The following is a 24781-nucleotide window of genomic DNA, read 5'->3' as shown; positions in this document are numbered from 1 at the left end:
TAATAATCACAGGAGACGGGTGCCGGTTTTAAAAACTCTCAGTAACTAGTTCTGTATTAATGTACAACCGTTGAAAATTACATCATTTTTTTGGGGTCTTTCGTTCCGTTTTTCTTCTTCAAACGCCATATTCCAGAAGGAAACAAAACAAATAGGAAACAAAAAATTGAAGGGGAAAAAATAAACACTACCATACAAATAAAATAAATGGACAAAAGGGTATAAGGAGGCAAATTAATAGCTTGTTTATTTTTTTTTCTCATTCCGGAGTGTTTGAGCATGGATGTGTGCGTGCGCTTGTGTGTGTGAAATGACGTGAGTGTTGTGGTGTGCACGTGCATGCGCTTGATTTACAATGAGCAGAGTATTAAATGGACGTATGGGTTATGCTCTTGGGTTCAGCTGGGCTTTCACAGTCCGATCACTGGGTGGGGGTCAGGGAGGAGGGGACATCGGGAGAAGATCTACATTTTTACCAACATCAGATACAAAGATTTTTTTTACATCCACCTTTATCGAGTTCATCTTTCATTGTTAGAAATCACAAAAAATATATATAAACACGGCAAATAACATCTAGCCACACTGTCATGGCACCATCATAGACCAAACGCAATCACAATTTCTGACCGGCTCTAATTGATACCAAGTGAGTTCAGGTGCTTTATACTTGGCAGAAGGACACTCCTCTCCCCCCCCCCAGCACAGATTCGGAACCAATCAGAAAGTCACAAATGCCTGCCTCACCAGCCCTCCCCTGCAGTTCAAATTTAACATTTGGTGGCTCTTTCATAGAGTTTAACGTTATCCATTTCATCAAATAAATTGTGCAGTCCTACTGAACGAAATCTAAAGAGGTCAAACGGCAAGCGTTCGATGAGCTGTACACCCGGGGGAACGTCTTCATTTGGGTACGAACACGAGACACGGCGTCGTCATGGTGACCGCACTGCGAAAGCCGAGAAGTCTTGGAACCGCCAAGAGTGACACGCGACAGCTGCTGCAAACCAGATCTTCTGGAAACTGAAGGATGTTGAGAAGCAAAGTGCGGGGAGGGAGGGGGCGAATACCCATGAAGAGGAGGATACAATCGTGCCATTCTGCCCACCCCTGCCAGACCACAGCCAGAGAGGGAGAGAGGGAGACGGGTGAGACAGGGATCGATGGGTGTGAGTGAGAGATGGATGAGAGAGACACACACACACACACACGCACACAAACACACGCGGGTGAGGTAATAGGAGTTAGGATAGCAGAGAGGAGGAGGAGGTGTGAAGTGAAGGATGTATGGACCGTGAGACGGTCAAGGATGTGAGGAAGGGAGGATGGCGGGGCGGGGCGGGGGGGGGGGGGGGGGGGCATGCTGGTGTTTGGCGGGCGCGTTTGGGGCTTCAGGTGTCGTGGAAGTCCTTCAGCAGTGTGCGTCTCCTCTGCTCGGCGATGTGCATTTGATTCTCCAGATCCTGCAAGACGACGACAGGTAGCACTTTTTATGTTGACTGCTTCCAATGTTGTGCTGATCATATAAAGAATTATTTATTAAATTTTGAGTGAATAATACACAACATAAGGAACTTAATGAATTATAAAAATCACACATTCAATCGCAATATTGGTCAAAATAATCGCAATTAGATTATTTCCCCAAATTGTTCAGCCCTAGATGCAGCCTAAGTGCCAAATAAAATGACACAAAAAAAAAAAAAACAATACACGATACATCATAGTCAATGAATTGTATAATGAATACTGGATTGAAAACTGAAGCATGCGAAACCACCCGGTTTCACATCCTTTCTCCCCCGCAGTCTCCAATACCCTCACCCCTTTTCATTGTCCCTCTCCTATGAACTCAACCCAACCGACAAGACTAAAAAATTTGGACGTGGCATCAGTGACGTCACGCATTGCTTTGCACATAACTGTTATGGAGCCATTGACTTCATTGACTGAAGTTATGGACGAGGCAATTGCTTGAGAATTGCAACCATCTGCAGACACTCCCCATGGTTGGCAGATTGAGGAGCGGGACTTTAATGGCGGCCTCGCAGTAGTCTCTGGCCAAAGCTCATCAATATTCAAACCTTAATTCATTTTTTATGAAATAAAACTGTCAAACAGGGCCTCTAAAAAATGCATAACACTGAGATGGACTAGCCACTGAGATCCTAACCGAATGAAGAACCAATGCATTCGCTTTGTGTCGCAATAATTAAATCAAAATCTTCCCCATTGACTTAAAATGGTGGGACAACACCTACAGAGGAGCTGAATGCCAGTCGCTTTCGCCAGGGTGTGGCCCTGCCCCACAACCCCATTCCCTCACTCACCCCTCTGTCGTTGGCACTGAGCTCGCCCTCGCCCCCAACCACCACGCCTCTCTCGTAGCTGTCTGCGCGCTCCACCTTCCAGGACAGGTTCTCGATCTCTGCCTCCAGCTGGGCCTGCTGGTACTCGAACTGCAGGGGGGGAGATTAACCACAATCACATCATGCGTTTATTCACCTGGTATTATTACAGCTACACACAGTTCCCCGTGTCACAAACACATACACACGTCAGAGAATACATGTGCAGTACTTGAATGTATATTTTCCTTGCCAAATGAGGCACTTTGGAATTTAAAATTGAATTGCGGGAAATGACAGAAGACAAGGGGAAAGGAGAAGGTACCTACCACTAGGGATGGAGAGGGATTTGTTGTTATGTTGCTCACCAGTTTCTTGCGAGGCCCAGACTCCATGTAGTAGGCGTAGGGGTAGGTGTACTGAAGCGTATAGCGACACTGGACCCACACACAAACACATAGTTCACAATATCACTCATAAAATCAGTAACTGGATTAAAAAAGGGAACCACTACTGACCAAGGTCAACCCATAGTAGGGTATAGCCAGCCCTGAGCTTTACCTACAAGTCATTGTCTTTTGTGGAGATTGTACAACGATTCTGCTTTCCCCCCCCCCCCCCCCCCCCCCCCCCAACATCTGCTGTGGTCGTTGAACCTCTAAATGCTTTAACTGAGCACATCCACCTAAAAACTCTCATCCCTAACCTCATCCCTGAACTTCATGTCCATACAGTTAGTTTGTTCCAGTAGCTCATGATTTAATTTCATGTTGCTGTGGCCAGAGGCATTGCTGGAGAGTGAACGGCAAGCCGGGAGCGCCACATTAAACACACAGAGTATTAGCCGGTATAGGGAATTGTTCACTCCCCAATATCAGTATCGGCCCCTAAACTCCAGCGTCCGTCAGTGTACCTTGGCCAGCAGTTTGGCTGCGTTCTGGAGGTACTGCCAGTCGATCCAGGTGCCCAGGTTGTTCATCACCCGCTCCTGGATCTTCTCCTGGATGCGCTGGTACGTCTGGGCCTCCAGCTGGAGGGACTTGTTGTGGTTCTCCCACTGCAGGAGGAACAGCACCACAACGGTAAGTTAGTCACTACAATGGACTGCAGTCGCTCACGATCCAGTCTGCATTACAGACGATATACCCCTCGTAGTACACCGATTAAAAGGCTATCCGACACATGACTCCCGCTAGATATTGGTGCAATTATAAATATTACAATCAACTCCATTCTGTATTATTTCTCAATTACTTAAGCTCTTGGTATTCATTATTTTGAACTGGCGATATGGTCGAATGCTGATATCCATGACCAGTTTAAACTAGAATAACAACAACACAAACAAGACGATTTAAAAGTCATCGTCACAGGCTTCAGTGTCCATACGACCAGCCTGCTTGGGGCCGTTTCCGGATAACGTTTGACCCAGTTGCATGCGGTTGCCTGCGCTACAGACCACGCACCCTCTCAAAGTAGAAGAGGTACTTCTTCAGGGCCTCGCGGGCCTGGGCCTGCTGGCTCTGGTTCACGATGTCGGGGTTCTCCTTGTAGCGGCTGCACTCATAGTACTCGCTGCCGTGGGTCTTCCAGTCGCCCAGACACATCCAGCAGAAGTCTGGAGACACACACACACACACACACACACACACACACACACAGTTAGCTTAGAGGGCCTAGCGCCGAGACAATGATACTACACAGGGAAATATAACCCCAGACATGCAGTGCACAGTCACCATGGACGGGGACCCAGTCACCATGGAAGGGGACCCAGTCCCCATAGATGGTAGGGCTGGGTAAAAATATCGATTCATCAATGCACTGCAATTTATTTGTTCTCGATTCAATTTCAAATCAGATTTTCTTTTAAACCGATTATTTCCGTTAAAAAAAGAAAGAAAAGCATACTCAGTCATTGTAATCTAGAAGCGAGTATGCCTAAATGTACATGCCCTTTTACATTTGTCCATGTTATGATTATTAGTATTATGCTGCAAGTTTAGCTCAGGAACAATACTATTACTACTACTACTAATGGTGCATTCCCTTTTTGCTAGTTCAAGCACAATGAAATGGTTAATTCGTTTTGAAATGGTTCATTCTAAATAATATTTAGGTATTTTTATCCTCTGCATGTATTATTGAATCGATATCGAAGCAATTGGATCAATATCGAATCGAAATCGATATCGAATCAAGACCTAAAGAATCCAATTTAATTGTGAGCTACCTGGCAATACCCAGCCCTAATAGACTGGGACCCAGTCTACATACAAGAGGACCCGGTCTGGGTAGACGGGGAGCAGAGGCTTTACCGCGGGAGGATAGAGTGTGTTACTCACCGTGTTTGCACTTGGAGCATTGCTGAAACGACAAGACAAAGGAGAATGTTAAATAATGTCCCTTGAAAAATATATTTTAAATCTCAATGGGAAAATGTCCTGGTAAAATAAACTAAAAAAACAAACAATAAAAATGTACCTTCATTTCTCAAAATCATTTTATACACTTTGAAAGATAAAAAGTCGAGGTCAACCAGTGTTTCCCCTCAATGCAGCTTTTTCACTTAAATAGAAAGTAGCCTACATACGTGTGTGGAACTGAGGCAACAGTATTATGAACCAAGACTATGTGCTGGCTTCAAATTCAACCAACATGAATGCCAAACTCTTTGCCATCAACGTACAGATCTATAGACCTTCATAGTGAGAGAACACTGACCATGTGGTTGCAACCGCCGTTCTTCTCAATGCAGATATTGCACTTGGGACACTGTGGAGCAGAGAGGGAGAGACGCACAGCGTCAAAACAAATCATTACAACAGCGAAACACGATATCCCAGCCAGGGGAAGGGAGACACGGGGATGATGAGTGCGAGAGTGTTCTGCAGAAGAGGAGTGAGTGTGCCGTCGGTAAGTGTGCGCGGCTTACATCTTTAGTGTGTGCGCTGATGTAGTTTGCCGTCTCCGAGTCGTCTGCGCATTTGGTCAGCCATTTCCGGATGGTGGGGCAGTCCGTGGGGGCGTGGTACATCTGGCGGCATTTAAAACTAGGGCAGCCGCAGATCAACAGAGAGGGCCCCGGTCACTCATAGCACCCTGACGGCGGGATACACAGCAAATTTCCACACACACACACACACACACACTAGGGCTGGGCGATTAATCGAATTCTGATCGCGATTTCAGCGTCGAACTATCACAAAATTAACACAATATCTTTTTTTTACATTTAATGTAATCATGTTATTATTCTAGATTGCAACATTTTCTTTTTGACCATTTTGTGTATTTTATTTAAGGCGAAATTTCAAAGTTCTCAGTTACAAAGTTTTCTTTGGGAGAGACGTGCTGAATAAGTACAACACGTTTTCAAACTCTAAATAATCGGTTGAATCATCGTGATTGCAATACTGACCAGAATAATTGTGATTATGATTTTTCCCATAATCGAGCAGCCCCAACACACACACACACACACACACACACCACACACACACACACACACACACACACACACACACACACCACACACACACACACCCACACACACACACACACACACACACACACACACACACACACCTGGAATAGACCCAATAACAGAAATAGACCCATTGCAAGGCCTTGTGTGGCTTCAGTGTTGATTCGAACATTTGGTTCTAGTGAAAGCGTTGGTAAATAATGCCCGTGTGCAGGTCGTTACTAACACCCAGAGACGCCCGTGGCGGTGCGTGCGGCGGTGCGTGCGGCGGTGCGTGCGGCGGTGCGTGCGGCGGTGCGTGCGGCGGGCCGTACCAGAAGACCTCCATGCAGCGGCTGCACTGCACCCTGCGGGCCCGCGGCTCCTCCACCTGGATCACGATGGGGCAGTCCGCCCCGGGACACAGCTGGAGCTGGAAGTGGCTCTGGAGAAGGGGGGGGGGGGATTAAAATCTAGTGTAGGCCATTTATTTTATAGCAGCATTCCTCGTCATATTTGTTGGAATTCTCTTTAGGTCCCAACATCGAAATCAATGAAATCAAATGCCCGGACAGAAAAAAATAATAAATGAACGGGTAGTACATACGTTGTGTATGGTTCCATATTTTGTATTTTTTCATTCGAATTGCCTACGTGTATGAAATGCGCTTTACAAATAAATATGCCGGGCCTTACATACAGGTAACCGTTTCCCCACCTGTATTAGGCCTGTGTCATTGTTTCATTCAGTCCGAATGAAACGATCCCATGGCCTACCTGTCTGTCTACCTTCTCCCTGCACTCATTGGTCTTGACTGGAAGCTTCTGCGTGGACAAGCAGACATGTTGCTAAAGCTAGCGAGCCAGCCATGCGTTTTGAGGGAGTGGCTTTGGAAGGGGGCAAGAAGGGTGGGATTTGGTTGGTTGGATACTTTCAAAAGCTAGCTTATACTGGCTGGTTTCTCTGTGTGGTCTACCGTAGCTTTAATAAAAGGTACATTCGAATAGGGATCTGTGCGCTTGTATTTTATTCATTTCCCTTTGGGGATGAAAAAAAGTTTCCCTGCGCAACCCTTTCAAGAATGACGCATGGCCCAAATGGCTTAATTAATTTTCATTCAACTTATTCCACTGCAAGGACAAATATTTGTATATTTTCAGATTATTTAAATAACACAAATTTCTGCCCTGAGGTTTGACATAATACTTTGTAAATCTCCATTCCTGGACAACACTTTTAGGCAAATGATGGTTCAACAGTTAGACCTTCGGGCTGGAGAACGAGAGAAACAGAGACAGGTCAGAGGAAGGAAAACCGAGAGCAGGTCATCCCAGAGGAGGGTACCTCCACGTAGTCCCTGAAGAGGTAGCGTCTGTACTTGTCTTTCAGCTCTTCTCCCGGCAAGAGAGGAAGCACAAAGTCCTCTGGCATTTGCAAGGAACAGTCCTGAGCCATGCACGAAACACCTGCCCCACACACACACACACAACAAAAAAGGAGAATAGTTTCAGGCTATTTCTACTCCAACACCTGACTAATATGCAGGTGCCTTTGCATCCGTTCCTGGGGTGCGTTCCACAGTTTCCACACTCAGTGGATGACTCTGAAACCCACCGGTCTCACACAGCTGTGTCAACGAGGGAAACATATTTCTGAAGATATTACGTGAAATAGTCGTGGTCTGCGGTAGTGGTGAGTGGTCCGCACATGATATGAACGACGCAATATACTTTGGTTTGCATCGACAGCAACAATGCGGGTGAACACGCGCATATGGCGGGAATTTAGTGTTGAAACGCACCATAGTTGTGCAACAACACGTTACAGGTACGCCCTTAGTGTCATTTGCTCACATCAGTTTGATGTGAGCTTCTCAGTTTGACTTCTCAAGCGTGTCTCCTGTAAGACGCTTGAAAAACAACACGTTTGAACATTGTGATGCGTGACTGATGAGACTGCGTGACTGTCACTTTAAATGTGTGTGTGTGAAAGGCATGTACACCAACACACACACACACACGCACACTCAAACTCCAACTTTTATAGATTGTATAAAATGTACGAGCGGAATGGTTCTCATTCTCGTGCGAAGGACTCACCCACTCCCAGGCCGTCCTTGACGAGCACGGTGCAGTGCTGCTCCCAGCATGCCTTGCAGAAGGAGTGCTGACAGGGCAGGGCCAATAGGGCGTCCCGTCGCACCACCTGGAGACACACCCCACACTGGAGGGACTGAGGGGCCTACGGAGCACACACAAACAGAGGTGATGAGCACACACCCACCCCATCATATCGGGTGAGATGCCTTATAACAAAACGGAAAAACGCTACTAAAGTTATTTCAGTAGATCGGCATTCGTTTGGCTGATGTGGTCATGAATTTTAAGTACAAGTCATGCATATTTGTCATACGTATAGCGAGTACAATACCACACAAATATTTAAGTTTGTATGTTTACAATATTATTTTTATCTCGACCTCAAGGAAGAAATAGAAGCCTACATTGGCTAGAACAACTTGTGTTGGCTGAACAAGCTGACAACTTGTGATGAATCAAGACCCTTGAACATTACTACCGGGCTCTCTAGGACACTGTGGCCCCACATAGTGCCAGCACGTTTAAGGGGTACTCCAAGACCAAAACAAAACAGCGGTTGAAAAAAAACGTATTTCTGAGCAAAGATTCAAGGAATGAAGTCAATGATAGGGTTCTAGCCATTCCCTCGGACCGGCCTTCCGCCATAAAGGAAATCACTGATTGCTCGAGTCAGTACTCAGGTCGATAATATATTACACACACAAATGGGACTCACTGTGAGTGTTCTGCAAGTGCTACTGGGCTGCACCAGGGCATCGGACATCAGAAGAGAGGAGTTGGACTGGTATCTATGGAAACCGGGACCAGAGCACACAGTCGTTTCAAAAAAGGTGTGCGTGTTTGTTTGTGCACGGCACGTGTGAACAGATTGATGAAAACCGGAAGCAGAAACATGCGCAACAGATGGACAAAGACGGAATGAAAAGGGAGTGTGAGGAAAGGGTAGCGAGAGAAAAGATGTGTGGATGGGAAGGGGGAACGAGGGGAGAGGGGGGGTAGGGTGTGTTTCTGTTACCTGTCAAGTATTAGTGACACCTGCCAGTGAAAATGCACGAGCACCAGTTTAGCTACCGCCGGTAATACCTGAGCGAGAGGAGAGAGAGACACAGGAGGTACAGGATGAGAAATAATGAGAATAACACTGCGATAACTGTTTGTGAGAAAAAGTCTCAAAAAAGTTGTGACACACTAAGTTCACACAAACTTTTCATTTATTGTTGCTTCCTAGAAGCAACAATAAGAACACCGGAAGCGACTGAATAAGTTTGTTTTTGGATGTCATTAACTGTTCACCGCTTGCGTGTCCCCTGGACTGACCTCTTCCAGAGCAACATCCCATTAAAACTCTACCGGTGTCTGCTCAAGCCAAGGTCCGTGTAATACAAGGCCCTGTGGGTGGGGGGGGGGGGGGGCCTTCAGACTGGGTGTTGCTGGACTGTATCCAGCGTGTCTGGTAAGGACTCTTTTGAACGACTCAGCATTCAAATCCAATTGGTTCTGCCGTTTGAATGCATGTTATCCCCCAGCCGCAGGAACAGGCTGAGTGACACTCAACTTGTGCTGTGTAAAAGGAGGAAAACCCTTTTAAGGGAAAACCTCCAACCAGTGCCACTGATTATCTGTGTAATAAGCAGACATCACATAATACCTGGCCTTTTGACAAACATTAGATAATATGAAAAGCACTCCCGCACAACGTACTGATATTTACAACTGCAGCACTTCTAAGGGAAAGGCTACTCCTGTGCCTTGTGATCGACACCCAGACGAAAGAGGAACCGGTCTTCCCCAGTTCATCCCCCCCAATGTCTGCAGACTAGGCCAAAAAGTCCCGAGGGGTCAGAGTTCTGCCTTGTTTCCCGTTTTGTTACGGAGAAGTTCAACCGGAAAAAAAAAACTCAATGTGAACAAATTAAGAAGATTGAAAATAAATAAAGTATTTTGAGAGTGGCTATAGTGGCCGATGTTTCTGTTTGTCAATTACACTCTTACAGATCCCTTCCTCCTGCTTCAGGATAGGCCGATGAAGGGAGAGTCTGTGAAGCGTGCCCATTGACTTAGATCGGAGCTCAGACTGTAAAGTAGAGACCGTCATGCAGTTAATCTGATTTTTAGTCAAACGATCTCCACACGATATAGTCCAGAGAAAGTTTTTTTTGTATATTTTGCATCCTTTATAGAAATAGAACAGCTGGATACATTTTTGTACATTACTTTCTTTTTGAACATTTTCTATTGCGTGAATGGGGACATTACAATGTTCCAATGTGTTTTTTTTGGAGAGAAATGCTGAATAAGTGCATCATGTTTTAAAACTCAAAAATAATCGTTTGAATAATCGGGATTTCGATAGACCAAAACAATGGTGAGTATGATTTTTATGCCATCATCGAGCAGCCGTCCTTCGTCTCCACCGAACTCACCTTCAGCAATGCCGCTACGTTGTTCACCTCCTCGCTCAGCACCCGCTGGCTCTCCTTGTACGTGAGGCAGGTGAACTGGTACTCCTCGGGGTCGAACGAGTCCGCCCCCTGCTGCTCCACGTCGCTGGCCACGCCTTCATAGTAGTCGGCGATGTCGCCCGGGTCCTCGTCCTCTTCGTCGTCGTCCCCATCGTCGTCCTCCTCGTCCTCCTCCGAGTTCACGCCGTAGTCTTCCTCATTGCTGTCCGACGCCTGGCTGTTCATATCCACAGACATCCGGGATGGCCAATCAGATCAACCCAGACAGGTGGACGGCCCCGCCTACCTGTCGGAGCACACCTGATGGATTGGCAAAACCAATAAAATCAAAAAAAAGGGTCTTGTTCGAAGCTCCGCCTCTTTTGGGGGCGTGGTCTGCCGTGGATTGGTCCTCTATTGGGGAGTTCTAGTGAGGCTACAGAGACAATACTAGCCGGTCTTCCTGTCTGTCTGTCTGTCTGTCTGCCTCGAGGGCGGGATTTGAGCTGAACGAGCTCAACAGCAGCGGAAGAAGCAAAAGAAGTCACACTCTCCGTCACTCATCTTCAGGGTGCGAGGAGGGTCCGTGGCAGGGCTGAAGGAAACAAAGACAGGAGAGAGTGGGGGGGGGGGGGGGAGATGCGATGAGAATGAGATTATAAATTAGGGGGGGGGGACGGGGACAGATTTGTGACGGCCTATCCATCTCGCATCACAGTTTTGTGATACATGGCGGTCAGTTTAGCGCCCTGCCTTGTGTGTGTGCATGCGCGTGTGTGTGTGCATGCGCGTGTGTGTGTGCATGCGCGTGTGTGTGTGCATGCGCGTGTGTGTGTGTGTGTGTGTGTGTGTGTGTGTGTGTGTGTGTGTGTGTGTGACTGTTGACCCGTTAATCTGAATGGTCCCGTTATCCGCCTAGTTGAGGCGTTAAACAAATCTCCTCAAGGGCAAGCAGCAGTCTCCCTGAGGAACACACTGCACCAGAGACAACACGGGGTGGCGAGCCAAGGCTGGGACGGCGTGTTCAAGCGTCCCAATGTCGAGTATTTAGAAAACCTTCCGGATCCCCGTCCGCAAACAGCCGCCCACCACACACACACACACTTTGCAATGTGTTGGAGGAAGTGCAAATTCAATTGCACTGCAGATTCTGCTGGGAACTCCACTGAAGTGTATTCATAGTCTAGATCCCATGCCCAAAGCTCTTCATGACTATTCTTCCACCCTTTAATCCCATTGAAACCAATATACACCACAGAAGAACTTGCAGTCAGTCAGTCTGTCCCACTCCCGATAAGAGCTAGAAATGATTCTCGTATGTTGACACCCAGCATTTGGTGAAGTAACCTCAACCAAGGGTAGCCTGTGTGGACATGGGGAGGGATCAAACCTAGCACCCGTAGCCTAGGAGGGGAACTCACTTACCCTTCCAATGTACTATCAAGGCCCCCATAACACAACCACCTGGGCAGCAGGTGTTCAATGTGTAGGACTGGTTCAAGGCATGTCTGGACTTGTTTCCACCACCGATGCAAGCTAACGCTTTGACGGCGCCCTTTAAGAACCACTTGACGTTCAGAGAATTCATTAAGGGTGGCGGGCTATCCCGAAAGTGTGACCTCAGGGCTTAACTCACCGCCGAGGGATGCGTCTCCTCCACGTAACTATCCAATCATGGCAAGCATAGGGAATGTCACACCGTTTTGATAGATCACAACATTCGCCTGTATGTATATTCAAACCCATCTCGGGTTCATTACAGCACGCTATTTTATGTTAGGCAAGGTTTATTGGTAGTCAAAGTCTTAGCTTTTACCGAGCTATTTTGGAAATGTATGATTATGTAGTAAAACATAATCACCAGTAGGACTGTCAAGTTCTGGTCGGCATGCACTCGTCCAACCCATCAGACAATCGTTGGTTGCTTTCATAAGGAAAAAAGTGCTTCCGAATCCATTATTTCCTGGGGCGGGATGGACATTAAATTTTTTGAGTGATCGGCTATATTGTGAGAAATAATATTAATTACGAATAAAATAATATTCAGGCAGCTTGGTTTCTGTTATACAAATCGTATTGTTCAGAGCCTAGACTTTGTTGTGATATATCTTGTTTTACATTTGAATGAGTCATCATGAAAATTGGGGAACTTCCAAAGGTCAGACAGTGATTATCCAGCATTAGACTAAGGGGTTTACCTCAGCGGTCACTCTACCCTACCTGCCTCAGCCCTAAGCCTCAGACACTACCTTCCAGGAAGGGTTGTAGTTATAGTTTACAGCACCAACGGGTCGAAAACTTCAAGGTAATATACTACCAAACAGTTTCAGTGGTTTCTCAAAAAAACGAGCTTTTATTGTGCTACAAAAGTTGTTTCTGTTTGGTGAGAAAAAGTGGAGTTGTCTCGGACAACAATTTTGTTGATAGTTTCTACCGTCAAATGTTCCCCCCTCACCTTTTTTCTATTGTAAATAAAAGAGCAAGACCATCCGTGCCTGTCCCAAGTCTGGCATATGTATGCGGTTATATTTGGAGTAAATACTAAAATAACTGACAATCCAGCCGGGCCCTTATAAATATACATGCATGTCCAGGCTTCATTTCCACTCGAACTAAACACTTGTGATATACAAGTAAAATCACATGCATTAAGGCAAAGTGCAAAGGTTTAACTGATTATTCCTCAGCACTAGGATATTCATATTCCCAACAAAAGTTCATAACCATAACCAGGTCATAGCATAGAAGCACAGAAAAATACAAATTTCTTTTTTTGCAATGTTTTTCTCAATCAACAAGATATTATCTCAGAATTCTGAGAAAGATAAGTGGAACACAATTATCTCAGAATTCCAAGAAAGGATTTATCGACTTGTTTTCTGATTTAACAAGATATCTCATCATCCCAAGATCGATTTCATGTAAGCATGATGTCCCGCCTGCTATGTTTAATTCGGTTTGAGACATTTGGAGATACTGGTGTCTCACAGTAAAATAGACTGTACTGCTTGTGTTTGTTGACTTTGCACACGCACCTCAGAATTTTGCGTAGGCACTTCTGGAGTTTGCAGGCCCCTCAGGACTTTGCATAAGCATTTCAGGATTTCAGTATATAGCATTTTTTCAGACAGATCGCCCGTTCTGACCTGCTGGACAATGCTGTGTTGTTCAAGGATGTGGTCAAGCCAACCATTACCTTATATATCTTACCTGTACTGACCGCAACATTAACTTAGATAGCACTGTTTAAGGGTCAGGCTGATTAACAACAGCCGTACTGCATGCTGCTGAGCTTCTCTTCGGATTTGGATGCATCTTGCAATTTAAAAAGCAGGATATTTTATTATTCAATAAAGTCTTTCCCGGAATTCTGAGATAATATATAAATACTTAAAAAAAACGTTCAAACTTACACTTCAGTATAAAAGCGGTATGTATATATGGTAGTAGGAACTTAAATAAAAAAAAATGTGTCAAGCCCAAGTGACCAAAGTAGACAGGTCAAGTGAAGACCGGCATAACAACCTACCCTTTATGCCAAGGTAATGAATCAACCCAATTAAGAGCTCGGTGTTCCGCGTCACTGGGTCGATTACTGTGCGTTATTGGATACGATAACGCCCAAGAACCCCATTGGCCATGGTTCAAATCCGGCCGCAGCCCCCCACCTGAGTGGTGTTACCGACCAGCCGGCAGAGACAGCCCCCCATGCTCACATTCCGCCCCGACTAAAAATAGTCCCCAGAACTGGGTGACATACATATTGGTGGGCTCGGCTGATGTGTCATAGCAGCAATAACCACACATTTAAATGGACTGTGCAGAAATGAAAAGGGAGAGGGGCTTGGGGTTGGACTGTTACTGGTAGCTACCAGATAGCTCCAGGGGGGGGCGGCGTAAATCAGGGAGACTTGTGGTCACAAACTAAATGAAGCAAAGTCAATTGGGTGCTAATGTTAGCCAGGCTAGCTCCGCCGGGCTAGCGTGTTGACGCGTTTAGAAGTAAACGGCGAACGAGCGGAGTGTCGACTCCCATCGTTTAACAAATCACACACAATAGGACATGTCGGCGGTAGTCTCTGGTGAAACTTTGCCAAGGACTCAGGCACAGCCACCGCACACACGCCCATTGTTCTTCATACGAATACACAAAAACACACCAGAGGGGCGACGCAGCCATCCCCTGCTGTGTGCTGCGAACGCCTCAGTCTTTCCCAATCTACCCCGGGGATGAGATGTAAACAAGGCCCGCTTCACCACGATACCGAGGAGACGCCAGAGGACGCACCGGGGCCGAACATCACTACACAAAGTCGTTCATATTTACCTTTCCGAACTGCGTCGAGTCAGCTTACAATGAAAGCCAAAGAGGTTTGAGAGGATCCAGAACCGATGTCACTCCGCTTGCTCTGTGTATGTAGCCGGAAGGTGGATTCTTACGCGAGTATTTATAAATGATGTCACTTCCGCGTACAATATTGCGTTATAGAGTATTACTGGCTACTCTGATTTAAAGACATATCGTACACTAAGATGTATCATGCAATAATGAATAAATAACTTTGTATATTGTTTAACAGTGTACGTTTTATTTTAGTTTAGAAATAATTGTGATAACTTAAGGTTCCAAAACGTCTATTTCGGATTTTTGTTTACAAAATCATATTCTACCAACAGTAGCTGTTGCTTGTAGAACCTTTTTTAAAAACATACATCTGTTAGAACTCTGCGAGCTTTATGTTCAAATTTACTGATAGCCAGGGGAGGAAAACAAAATCGTTCACCAACTGTGGTGGGCTGAACAGTATATACCAGGCCTGTGCGTTAGTGGGCACAGGGGGTAAGTGAAAGTCATCAAGAGGAACAGGGCAAGGGTGCGTTTGTGTTACTTTTCAAACAAAAACTGTATATTTATATTTCTGTGAAATTTCGGTGAAATTGTTGAAAATTCCTTGAATTGTTTTATGTTCAACCAATGAACAAAATGAACGCAAACAAAAACAGCCTTTTCATTTTTACTAGCATTCCAAAATGTCTTAGAAAAATACTTTGATACAAAAACATTACATTAATCCAAACATTTTACAAACACCAACATAGAGGATAACATAGAAGTTTGAAACAAACAATGCGTGACGACAAACGGACCTAAACAGTGAAATCTATTGATCATTTTATAGTAAGATGAATTAACTTGTATGAAGAGGATCGTCATTCCTTTGATGCTTGGGGCAGAACCTGGTTGGAAGGTGGGAAACTACTGCATGTCAGAGGGTAATGATACTCTGCCTTCAGTGGGAACGGGGTGTGAGAAATGTATGAGTGTGTCCACCTGTAAGGCGGTAATACACATTGTGATCTTTCATATGCTCTTTATATATATATATATATATATATATATATATATATATATATATATATATATATATATATATATATATATATATAGTGTATGCATGACAGTATGGCCGTGTAGTGGGTAATGTACAAGCAGAACCACCCCCCTAGGTAACAAATACAAATAAATAGACAGATAGAAATCCTGACTTCCTGTGTGGAAAAAAAAAACAGTTGCCAGGCATATTCTTCGGTCCAAGTCAGGATACTGTTTCTCTGGATGATACTGCTCTCTCACGGCGGGTCTTTGGACTGGCACCAAAGTCTCATTAGGTCTTCCATCGACTGGAGCGTATCAACTCCCCTTCTCAGACAATTAATGCTATAGCCGCCACACTCCAATCTAACACTTGATCTGAGTGGAACGGTTAAACAAGCACTTGTATTTATTTGTTTTCACTCCCCTCTTTCCCCGAGGCCTGCCTGAACAACCTTCTGAAGAGAGAGCAGGGGCTGCACACCTTAGCTTTGTAGCGTGAGGTCATTTCTTTTGGTACAGCCAATATTCAGTTTATTTTTTTATCACGCCTTCTCAAAGGGAAACATGGTTTTCTCCTGGCATTTCCGCTCACGCTGTGTTATCTTCCTCTTCGGCCTGCTCTTCCCCCCTCCCTCCTCCTCTCCCTCATCCTGTCTGTTCTGGGGCCAGGCCTTGGCCAGCATTTCGGCTGGTGTCTGGTCTCCAGGGTCCTCGACCGGGACCCCACCCTCCAACTCCTCCTCGTCGGCCGATAGCCCGTCCACCCCCTCTCCGTCCTGGCCATGACCCTGACTCGAGCCCCCGGCTCCTCCGAGGCCTTGGCCCTTCTTGCCGTATCGTAGCTGGAGCCTCTCCCTGATCAGAAGGCCCTTCACCAGTAGCTTCCAGTTGGTGGTGGCCCGCTTCTCTCGCTTCTGCAGACGGCAGGAGGAGGACGAAGGTGGTGATTAACACGTACTTCAACACCCAACACAATGTGTGTAGAAAAGGATTTTGTTGCATGTTGTATTTCTTGTGATCGTTATCTGTTCTGTTGACATTCTGGATCACTTTATTGGCCGTTTCTATAATTTTAGAGTAGACAAGCCATCGTCTCCACAGTAAACAAGTAACATTTTAATCAATGTCCCATTGCCCGGACAAATAAATCAGTATGCGAAATAATAAATCAGTATTAGTGTACTGCACTCGGTTAGTTGACAACTTGATTATGTAAATGTGTGTTCTCTCACAGTGTTGGCATGTCATAGATGACACATCATTAGCAATCCTGGACAGACATGAAGCCTATTTCAACATAATCTCACACACACACACACACACACACACACACACACACACACACACACACACACACACACACACACACACACACACACACACACACACACACACACACACACACACACACACACACACACCTCAATCTCCTTCTGTTTCTGGATCGCTTGATCTTCCTCCCAGGCTGCTCTGAGAATCTCTTCGTGCTCCTCACACACAATGTAGCCGTCGGTCCTGGAACACACATACACACATACACATACATCAACAGGCATGTAGTGCTGTAGATTGTTGTATTCATCTCTGAAGTTTAGTAGTCGGCGTCTGTTAGTGTATGTATGTGTGTGCCTGTGTGTGTTAGTGTATGTATGTGTGTGCCTGTGTGTGTTAGTGTATGTATGTGTGTGCCTGTGTGGGGGCCTGTGTGTGTTAGTGTATGTACAGTATGTGTGGCCTGTGTGTTAGCGTATGTATGCGTGTGAGTGAGTGAGTGAGTGAGAGAGTGAGCGTGTGAGCGTGTGAGCGAGTTCTTACACAGCATGCGAGTATCCTCCATGGAAGTCGAAGCCCGTGACGGCGGGCGCGGCGTCCATGTCCAGCTTGCGGGCCACGCGGTTCAGGGTGGGCAGACGCAGGTGGACGCAGCCCACGGGCAGCATGCAGGGCTTGAACAGGTACACGTTCCCGTACTCGTTACGGGGAACCTGGGAGGGGCCAGGGGGGTGGGAGTGTTAGTAACTAAGGAAAAAAACAAAAATGGACATTTCCCCCCTCAAGGCCATTTTGGGGTTGAGCAGAGGTGATCGACAGATGCTTAAACACTGAGTAAGTGGGTGGAAGAAAGGCCCGTCTTTCTCCAAATTCGCCATTCATTCACCTGGATACTTTTAGACTCTTATGCAAATTGGTTGTTGTTGCATGGTTTCGATAATGCAGCATGCACTGTTTGATTTTTGACACGTCTACCTCAACTGTCTGCAATGTTTACACGTATGGTTTGCATTCACGTTAGCATTGTTACTACCACTACTGCTACTTAAAGTCAACTTTTCTGTATTTATCTTTGGTCATTCTTGTATTTTTTTCTCAGTTCTGTGCTTCCTGCTGTGACACGCACATTTACCATCTGGGGCAAATGACCCACTATCCAGTCTTAACTCCACCCTCCACCCTACACCCCACGGTGCAGCCACACCACCCACCTTGCCCTCCACAGCGATGGGGGGCTGGTACTCCTCCGTCTGCCACTCCCCATACAGAGCCAGGTCCTTCTCTTCCTTCTGCTCCACCATCATACGCGCCTTACGGGAGCGGTTGGAGAAGCCCTTCACCATCTGAGGACCAGATTACAATTACAATTAGGGCATTTAGCAGACACTTTTATCAATGAAAGCCAAAGAGGTTTGAGAGGATCCAGAACCGATGTCACTCCGCTTGCTCTGTGTATGTAGCCGGAAGGTGGACTCTTACGCGAGTATTTATAAATGATGTCACTTCCGTGTACAATATTGCGTTATAGAGTATTACTGGCTACTCTGATTTAAAGACATATCGTACACTAAGATGTATCATGCAATAATGAATAAATAACTTTGTATATTGTTTAACAGTGTACGTTTTAGTTTAGTTTAGAAATAATTGTGATAACTTAAGGTTCCAAAACGTGTATTTCGGATTTTTGTTTACAAAATCATATTCTACCAACAGTAGCTGTTGCTTGTAGAACCTTTTTTAAAAACATACATCTGTTAGAACTCTGCAAGCTTTATGTTCAAATTTACTGATAGCCAGGGGAGGAAAACAAAAGCGTTTACCAACTGTGGGGGGCTGAACAGTCTATACCAGGCCTGTGCGTTAGTGGGCACAGGGGGTAAGTGAAAGTCATCAAGAGGAACTTTTATCCAAAGCAACTTAATACACACATTGACACACCGACGGCAGAGTCAACCATGCAAGGCGACAGACAGCTCGTCAGGAGCAGTTTGGGTTAAGTGTCTTGCTCAGGGACACATCAACACTCTAGGAGTGTTAGCTAGGAGGAGCAGGGGATCGAACTAGCAACCTTTCGGTTACAAGATAACTGCTCTACCTCCTGAGCAAAGGGTGGGGGGTGGGGGGCATACATCAGTGTTCGGGCTCTGGGTGTGGATAGAACGTGTTGAACATGCAAAGATGGGGAATGAGATCACCATGATCGATCATATTGTTAATTGATTGATGGGATTTTGATCACAGTGAGGCTTTGGATTATAACTGTGCCGGTGGAGGGTTCGAGAAAGGGATACAGAAGCTACAGTTTGTGAGGACAGATGGAGAGCATAGAGGTGAAAGACAGAGTTATGATTGATGGGGCCTGGGGAATACTGCATTTTTCTTAACTCAGAATGAAAGCTTAAGACTGTGGTAGGGAGGTGAGTTGAAGGTTGTGTCGACACTACACCGGAAAGGTAGAGAAACAAATTTTCGATTATGCTCAGCTTTGAATGCTGGAAAATGCTGGCCTAGTGAGTTTGGAAAGTCCAATAATTTTCACCTATTATCCGATGTAGTGCGGACATGCCCGCAAGACAGAAAAGAGAAACTATTTAATTAGAGGGCATTTGGGGACGTGGAAGAAGAGAAAGGATGAGATGATGAAATATAACATTGAATGAATCGCAGGGCGTAATCCACGAAACGGAATGCGATGTAAGCCTTTGGGAAAATAGAGCCCAGTCCATCCACGTCCTCCAAAAGTGATTGTTTCTGCCTCTGGCAGGCTCAGGTTGTTATTATAAGTGTCGGACAATATCAGTGAAGGGATCCCTATAGAGAAACACAACTGCCTTTTGCTTGATCGGGTCCGTTTGTCTTGTGTCTAACCAAGTCTGGGGTCCCTCAAACCAAAACGATGGGGAAATAGAGTCACGGTTGACTTGAAGGTTAGGACAGGATTGGAGCCGCTGGTGTGAGAAGGCGTCTCACCTTGAATGGCTCCTCTCCTATCCGCACAGTGCGGGCCTCCTTCAGCCAGGTTTCTTTTGAGTGCAGCTGGTGAACACAGTCCCTGTACACAGTAGGGAGAACAGTCTCTTTAAACATTACCTACATATCACTTGAAATGAAAAGCAAGGGGAGATTATTAGACCAAACTGTTAATGCCAATAAAGCGGACATGCTTGTTAATATCTTGGCGCAGGATGCATCACCCATGCTCATTTTTTGATGGTATAACTCCCAGACTGACCTGGAGTATACGGGCTCCCCCCTGCAGTACCCCAGCACGGCCGCCGTGGGGGGGTAGAGAGCCTCGTACTTGAGCAGGTGTCTGGTCAGAGCGTACATAGGGTGGTTCTTCAGCTCCGCTATGGAGGTGGGCATCGGCCTGTCCAGCAACTTCGCTTGGAGCTGAAAGGCAGAAGAGGGGACAAGGGGTTAAGGGGTGTCATGTGTGTTAAAATAACGTTTTTTATTTTCCAGGTGGCATGGTTGCATTTTATCAGGAGTTTACAGTTAAAGTGGATAGTTAGACAGCGTACAGTTATAGTGCTAGAGGATTTACTGATTTACTGATCAGAGATGGTAATAATTAACCTGTCACCCATAAGACCTGGTATGCGGAAGACTTAATGGTGGACCAAGGTTCAATTAACATAAAATGATGGTCCATCTCGGTAAAGAAATTCTCGGTAAAGAGAGTGCAAACATACACTTGCACGCACTACAACCCACAACACAACACAAACACCCCCCCCCCTCCCCCCTATCCCTCCCCCTCACCTCCTTCTCCTCCTTGTCGTCCCGCTCCCCCTCCCACGGGAGGAAGGGCGTCAGCGTCTCGCCCCACCACTCATCGTCCACGCGGCGCTTTCGTGACGAGGTCATCCAGGTGGGGTCGTACTTCCTGCCCAGGTCCTTCAGGCGGCCGTCGCCGTCCACCGCCACCACGTAGGCCATGGGCTGCGTGGCGTTCCGCCAGCAGAGCTGTGGGCGGTCCACGCCGTGCTCCGCGTCCACGCACAGCCACGCCGACGTCTTCTCCACGAACACCTCCAGCCACTCGTCGGCGCCGGGCCCGTCCCTCTTCTTCCTCCCGCCGCCGCCGCCGCCGCTCCTCCGCTTACCCTTGGTACCCTCTCCTCCTCCAACTTTGTCCACATTGCCGTCGTCGTCGTCTTCCTCGTCGTCTTCATCGTTGTTGTTGATTTTCTCGCGTCTTTTCCCGCCGCCGCCGCCGCTGCTGCTGTTCCTCTTTCTCCCGGAGTCGCCGCTGCTGTGTTTCCTTTTCCCCTGGCTCCTCCCCTTCCCGTGTTTGGCCCTGCCCCCTTCCACCTCCTCCTCCTCGCTGTCCTCCTCGCCGGTCGCCTGAAACTCCTCCTCCTCCTCCTCCTCCCCGTCGCTGAGCGCCTCCTCCCCACTGCCGCTCTCCTCCTTGTAGCTCACCTTGGACGCCACGCTGCGCCGCTTGGCGTTCTTCGGCCTCTGGCCTCCCCCCTTTCTCCCGCTCTTCACCTCTGGCTTCTCTTCCTCCACCTCCTCCTCCTCCTCCTCCTCCTCCCCGTCTTCCTCTTCCTGCTTGGCCTGCTTCCCGCCGCTGGCTCCCCTGCCCTTCCCAGCGGCGGCAGCGGAGACCAGGGCGGGCCTCTTGTTTCCGGGGGAGATCTTGGAGTCCAGGGGGCTTCCCTTGGGGGACTTCCCACTGCCGGGGCTTTTCCCTGGGGTAAGGCCACCACTGCTCTCTGACCCTTTGCCCTGGAGGAAAAAGAAGACACCAGATAGGAAAACCTTTTATTGGCGGCCTAAGTGGTCACATGGGTATAGTTCTGCATCGTAAAGTGGTAAAAGGCTGTGTGGGTCACACCACATTCCAAGATACATTTAATAATCATGTAATTAGCTTAATTACTGTTCATTTTTCATCATTATGTCATATTAACGAGATCAATCCCTACCTTGACTCGAGGGGGTTTGAAGGAAATGGGCTGCAGAGAAAGGACCAATCGGCAGAAGAGATTCAGAGACCTCAGCACCAAAAGGAGCAGCTGATGGAAACAGAGAAGAAATTGAAAGCTCATCACAGTCAACTGGTTACATTGTATTCACACACGTTATTCTGTCTTGTGTTGTTTCTTATTCATTTGTGTCCGTCTCTTGATACGGTGTTCCATCTGGGTTTAATAGTAGATAAGTGGTAAGGGTGTGAGGTTCTGGGTTAATAACTGCTGCCTCAGCCCCTACCTTCTCCTCCAGTCTCTAAAATCACTGCACGTCGCTTTGTATAAAAGCGTCTGCTAAATGACTAAATATGCGTGTTGAAAAATGACTTTTTCATGTTTTGAAATGGATCATCATGGAGTAAAGAATAAATCTCCTTGTATCACCCACGGTTCTGAACCGACTCGTTCTGTGGAAGTCCAAAGCAAGTCGGTCCAATCAGAAGAATCTTGTATGTCAGGGGCCGCAGTGCCACTCACATGGGTCATCTCCTGGTGGTCCCGGGCCGACAGGCTGGCCAGGCGCCTCTCCAGGAGCCCCCGGGGGTCGGTGAGGTCCACGTGGGGGAGGCTGGGGTTCAAGGTGAAGGTGGCCCCAAACCTGGAGAGGGGGGAAGAGAAGAAAGAAAAAGAAAGAAAGAAAGAAAGAAAGAAAGAAAGAAAGAAAGAAAGAAAGAAAGAAAGAAAGAAAGAAAGAAAGAAAGAAAGAAAGAAAGAAAGAAAGAAAGAAAGAAAGAAAGAAAGAAAGAAAGAAAGAAAGAAAGAAAGAAAGAAAGAAAGAAAGAAAGAAAGAAAGAGAGAGAGAGAGAGAGAGAGAGAAGTAAGTAAGTAAGTTCTTCTTTCTAACTTTTCTAACACACACACACACACACACACACACACACACACACACCATTTCAGCAGTCCCGAGAGGTAGTTGTGGTCAATGCGTTCCTTGGCCACCATCATGAAGTGGGGGGGTAGGAGGGACAACGTGATGGCCAACAGATCCGGTTCGCTGCACAGACGGTTCCGGAACATCCCATTGGCTATCAGGCACATCAGGTGGACCTGAGAGACCAATCAACACAGGGCGTCTTTGAACTACTGAATGTACTTGAAAAGTGTGTGTCTGTGTGTCTGTGTGTGTGTGTGTGTGTGTGTGTGTGTGTGTGTGTGTGTGTGTGTGTGTGTGTGTGTGTGTGTGTGTGTGTGTGTACCTTGTGTGTATCCTCCAGCAGATCCTTGTTTAAGCGATTAACCATCCGCTTAAGATACTGCTCAAATTCTGCTTTCCTCTTCTCTCTGGCCAATCACAATTCGGAATAAATAAAGTAGTTAGGCAAACAGTAAGGCAACCTCCATCTTCTGAACACATAACTATCAAAGCTGTACTTTTCAATAGCACGAGACAATAGGAGCAATGTGCTATGATTGTATTCTATTGCCTCATAAGTGTGTATGATTCGCTGCAATGTGACGCATTCTAACATGGTTCAATGGCATCAATTTATAACCCCAGAATGGATCAGTAATAAAGCACACAAACCCTTGAATATTGAAAAACTGCGCTTATGTTGAGTTTATTCTACTTTACTATTCCACTATTAACTCATGTCATACTATGGATATACTAATACATATACATAGACAGACATATAATATTTATTACTATGCATGCAGTGTTTCCCAAAGACCAGGTAGCAATGTGTGGTGGAGGGGGGGGGGGATGTAGGACTTGGACTCCAGATGGGGCTGGGGGGGGGGGGGGGGGGGGGGGGATTAGCCATGGACTCCTGAAGGTAAGGAGGGGGGGGGGGGGGAGACGTGGAGTCCTGACGGGGGGGGGGGGGGGGGGGGGGGGGGTTCGCATTTGCTCATTCGCGTAATTGAGCACAAAATACATTTCAGTGGACTGGCCCACTTCCTGATCTTCCCAATCTCCAGTCTCTGCTCCAGAGCGAATTCAAATCCCAGGCACAACGGGCTGGGGGTCTAACACCGTAATATATATAAACTATAACCGCATTTCACATTAATCGCAAATATCCCGCTGCTTTTCCTTTGTAGGCGCGTTGAGAGGAGGCTCGGGCGATTCCGCTGTCAGTGCGTGTGCAGTGTATCAGTGATACGCGGGTTTATCCAATAAGTGGTAGTGTACCCGTGCACCAGTGGCATGTATGCGCGCTTGTCTCTGTGTGCGTGTGCGAACGAGAATGACAGGGAGAAAGAGTGCTATGCGCAGATGAATGAACGGAACGATATTATATGTTTCAAAATCGCGTAAAAAAACAAAAAAAAAAACAGATTCAATTTCTGACGCTCTGTGTTCATTCTGTGGCACTGCCCCACACATTGGTCTATGTATGGGAAACACTGTATGCATGTATACACTATATACGTTTCTGCAGGGAAAAGTTGCAGCTAAAGTTCTCTCCCCTCCCCCCCCCCCCCCCCCCCAAGGGGTTCTCTCACAGACGCCGACTCTAACCGACTCCAACTGACTTTTTCTGCCTCATGCGGATCAACTCCGGAGTCTCGATCTCGATCTCCACGGCCTGAGTGGGCAGAGAGGGCTCAGCAGGGGGCGCGGCGCCCAGGGGCCCAGACAGCTCTGAGAAACACACACACACATACACACACACACACAAACATAAACACGCACACAAGCATAGAAACACACACACACACACACACACAAGCATAGAAACACAGACAAATAAGTGCCAATATATAGCATGGTAAGCTTCCCTAGAAGCTTAAATGAGTACACACATCGGACACTGATCCTCACCAAGGGCTTGCGCATAGAAACA

General features: G+C 46.7%; 2 protein-coding genes across 3 annotated transcripts in view; both read right to left on the bottom strand.

Moving 5' to 3' along the window:
* Nucleotides 1-222: 222 nt before the first annotated feature.
* Nucleotides 223-14789, bottom strand: arih2 (ariadne homolog 2 (Drosophila)). 2 transcript variants are annotated; one of them, XM_056597171.1, is made up of 15 exons: nucleotides 14683-14789; nucleotides 10338-10950; nucleotides 8930-8997; nucleotides 8630-8702; nucleotides 7915-8056; nucleotides 7160-7281; nucleotides 6150-6259; nucleotides 5284-5401; nucleotides 5073-5123; nucleotides 4694-4715; nucleotides 3815-3966; nucleotides 3262-3405; nucleotides 2717-2785; nucleotides 2331-2459; nucleotides 223-1463 (listed from the first exon to the last, which is right to left on the bottom strand). In XM_056597171.1, the coding sequence occupies exons 2-15, from the start codon at nucleotides 10611-10613 to the stop codon at nucleotides 1392-1394; spliced, it is 1548 nt and encodes a 515-aa protein (XP_056453146.1). In that variant the 5' UTR covers nucleotides 10614-10950; nucleotides 14683-14789; the 3' UTR covers nucleotides 223-1391. The 2 variants fall into 2 exon arrangements, with proteins under 2 accessions (XP_056453146.1, XP_056453138.1); XM_056597163.1 differs by having other exon boundaries at nucleotides 1361-1463; nucleotides 2678-2785.
* Nucleotides 14790-14998: 209 nt separating this feature from the next.
* xpc (xeroderma pigmentosum, complementation group C) overlaps nucleotides 14999-24781 on the bottom strand; it is an 11800-nt gene continuing 2017 nt past the window's right edge. Inside the window, exons 3-14 of the mRNA XM_056597152.1 lie at nucleotides 24471-24579; nucleotides 23186-23270; nucleotides 22879-23036; nucleotides 22467-22587; nucleotides 21945-22034; nucleotides 20773-21744; nucleotides 20240-20400; nucleotides 19978-20059; nucleotides 18216-18347; nucleotides 17548-17717; nucleotides 17154-17247; nucleotides 14999-16646 (exon numbers count right to left, since the gene is read on the bottom strand). Coding sequence (XP_056453127.1) covers nucleotides 16275-16646; nucleotides 17154-17247; nucleotides 17548-17717; nucleotides 18216-18347; nucleotides 19978-20059; nucleotides 20240-20400; nucleotides 20773-21744; nucleotides 21945-22034; nucleotides 22467-22587; nucleotides 22879-23036; nucleotides 23186-23270; nucleotides 24471-24579 — 2546 coding nt within the window. The 3' untranslated portion in view covers nucleotides 14999-16274. The remainder of the gene's footprint in view (nucleotides 16647-17153; nucleotides 17248-17547; nucleotides 17718-18215; nucleotides 18348-19977; nucleotides 20060-20239; nucleotides 20401-20772; nucleotides 21745-21944; nucleotides 22035-22466; nucleotides 22588-22878; nucleotides 23037-23185; nucleotides 23271-24470; nucleotides 24580-24781) is intronic.

This window comes from Gadus chalcogrammus, chromosome 1 (genome assembly GCF_026213295.1).
Source record: "Gadus chalcogrammus isolate NIFS_2021 chromosome 1, NIFS_Gcha_1.0, whole genome shotgun sequence".
In the NCBI taxonomy this organism is placed as follows: Eukaryota; Metazoa; Chordata; class Actinopteri; order Gadiformes; family Gadidae; genus Gadus; species Gadus chalcogrammus.
This window is presented reverse-complemented; position numbering and strand designations above follow the sequence as displayed.

Bases quoted from the DNA above. Each gene is read 5' to 3' on its own strand.
- arih2 (XM_056597163.1), bottom strand. From the start codon at position 10,613: ATGTCTGTGGATATGAACAGCCAGGCGTCGGACAGCAATGAGGAAGAC. The intron at 8,057-8,629 runs GTGAGTCCCATT...TGTGCTCCGTAG, and splicing joins GCACTTGCAGAACACTCACA to GCCCCTCAGTCCCTCCAGTG. The intron at 2,460-2,677 runs GTAGGTACCTTC...CCCCCCCTGCAG, and splicing joins ATCCCTCTCCATCCCTAGTG to TTCGAGTACCAGCAGGCCCA.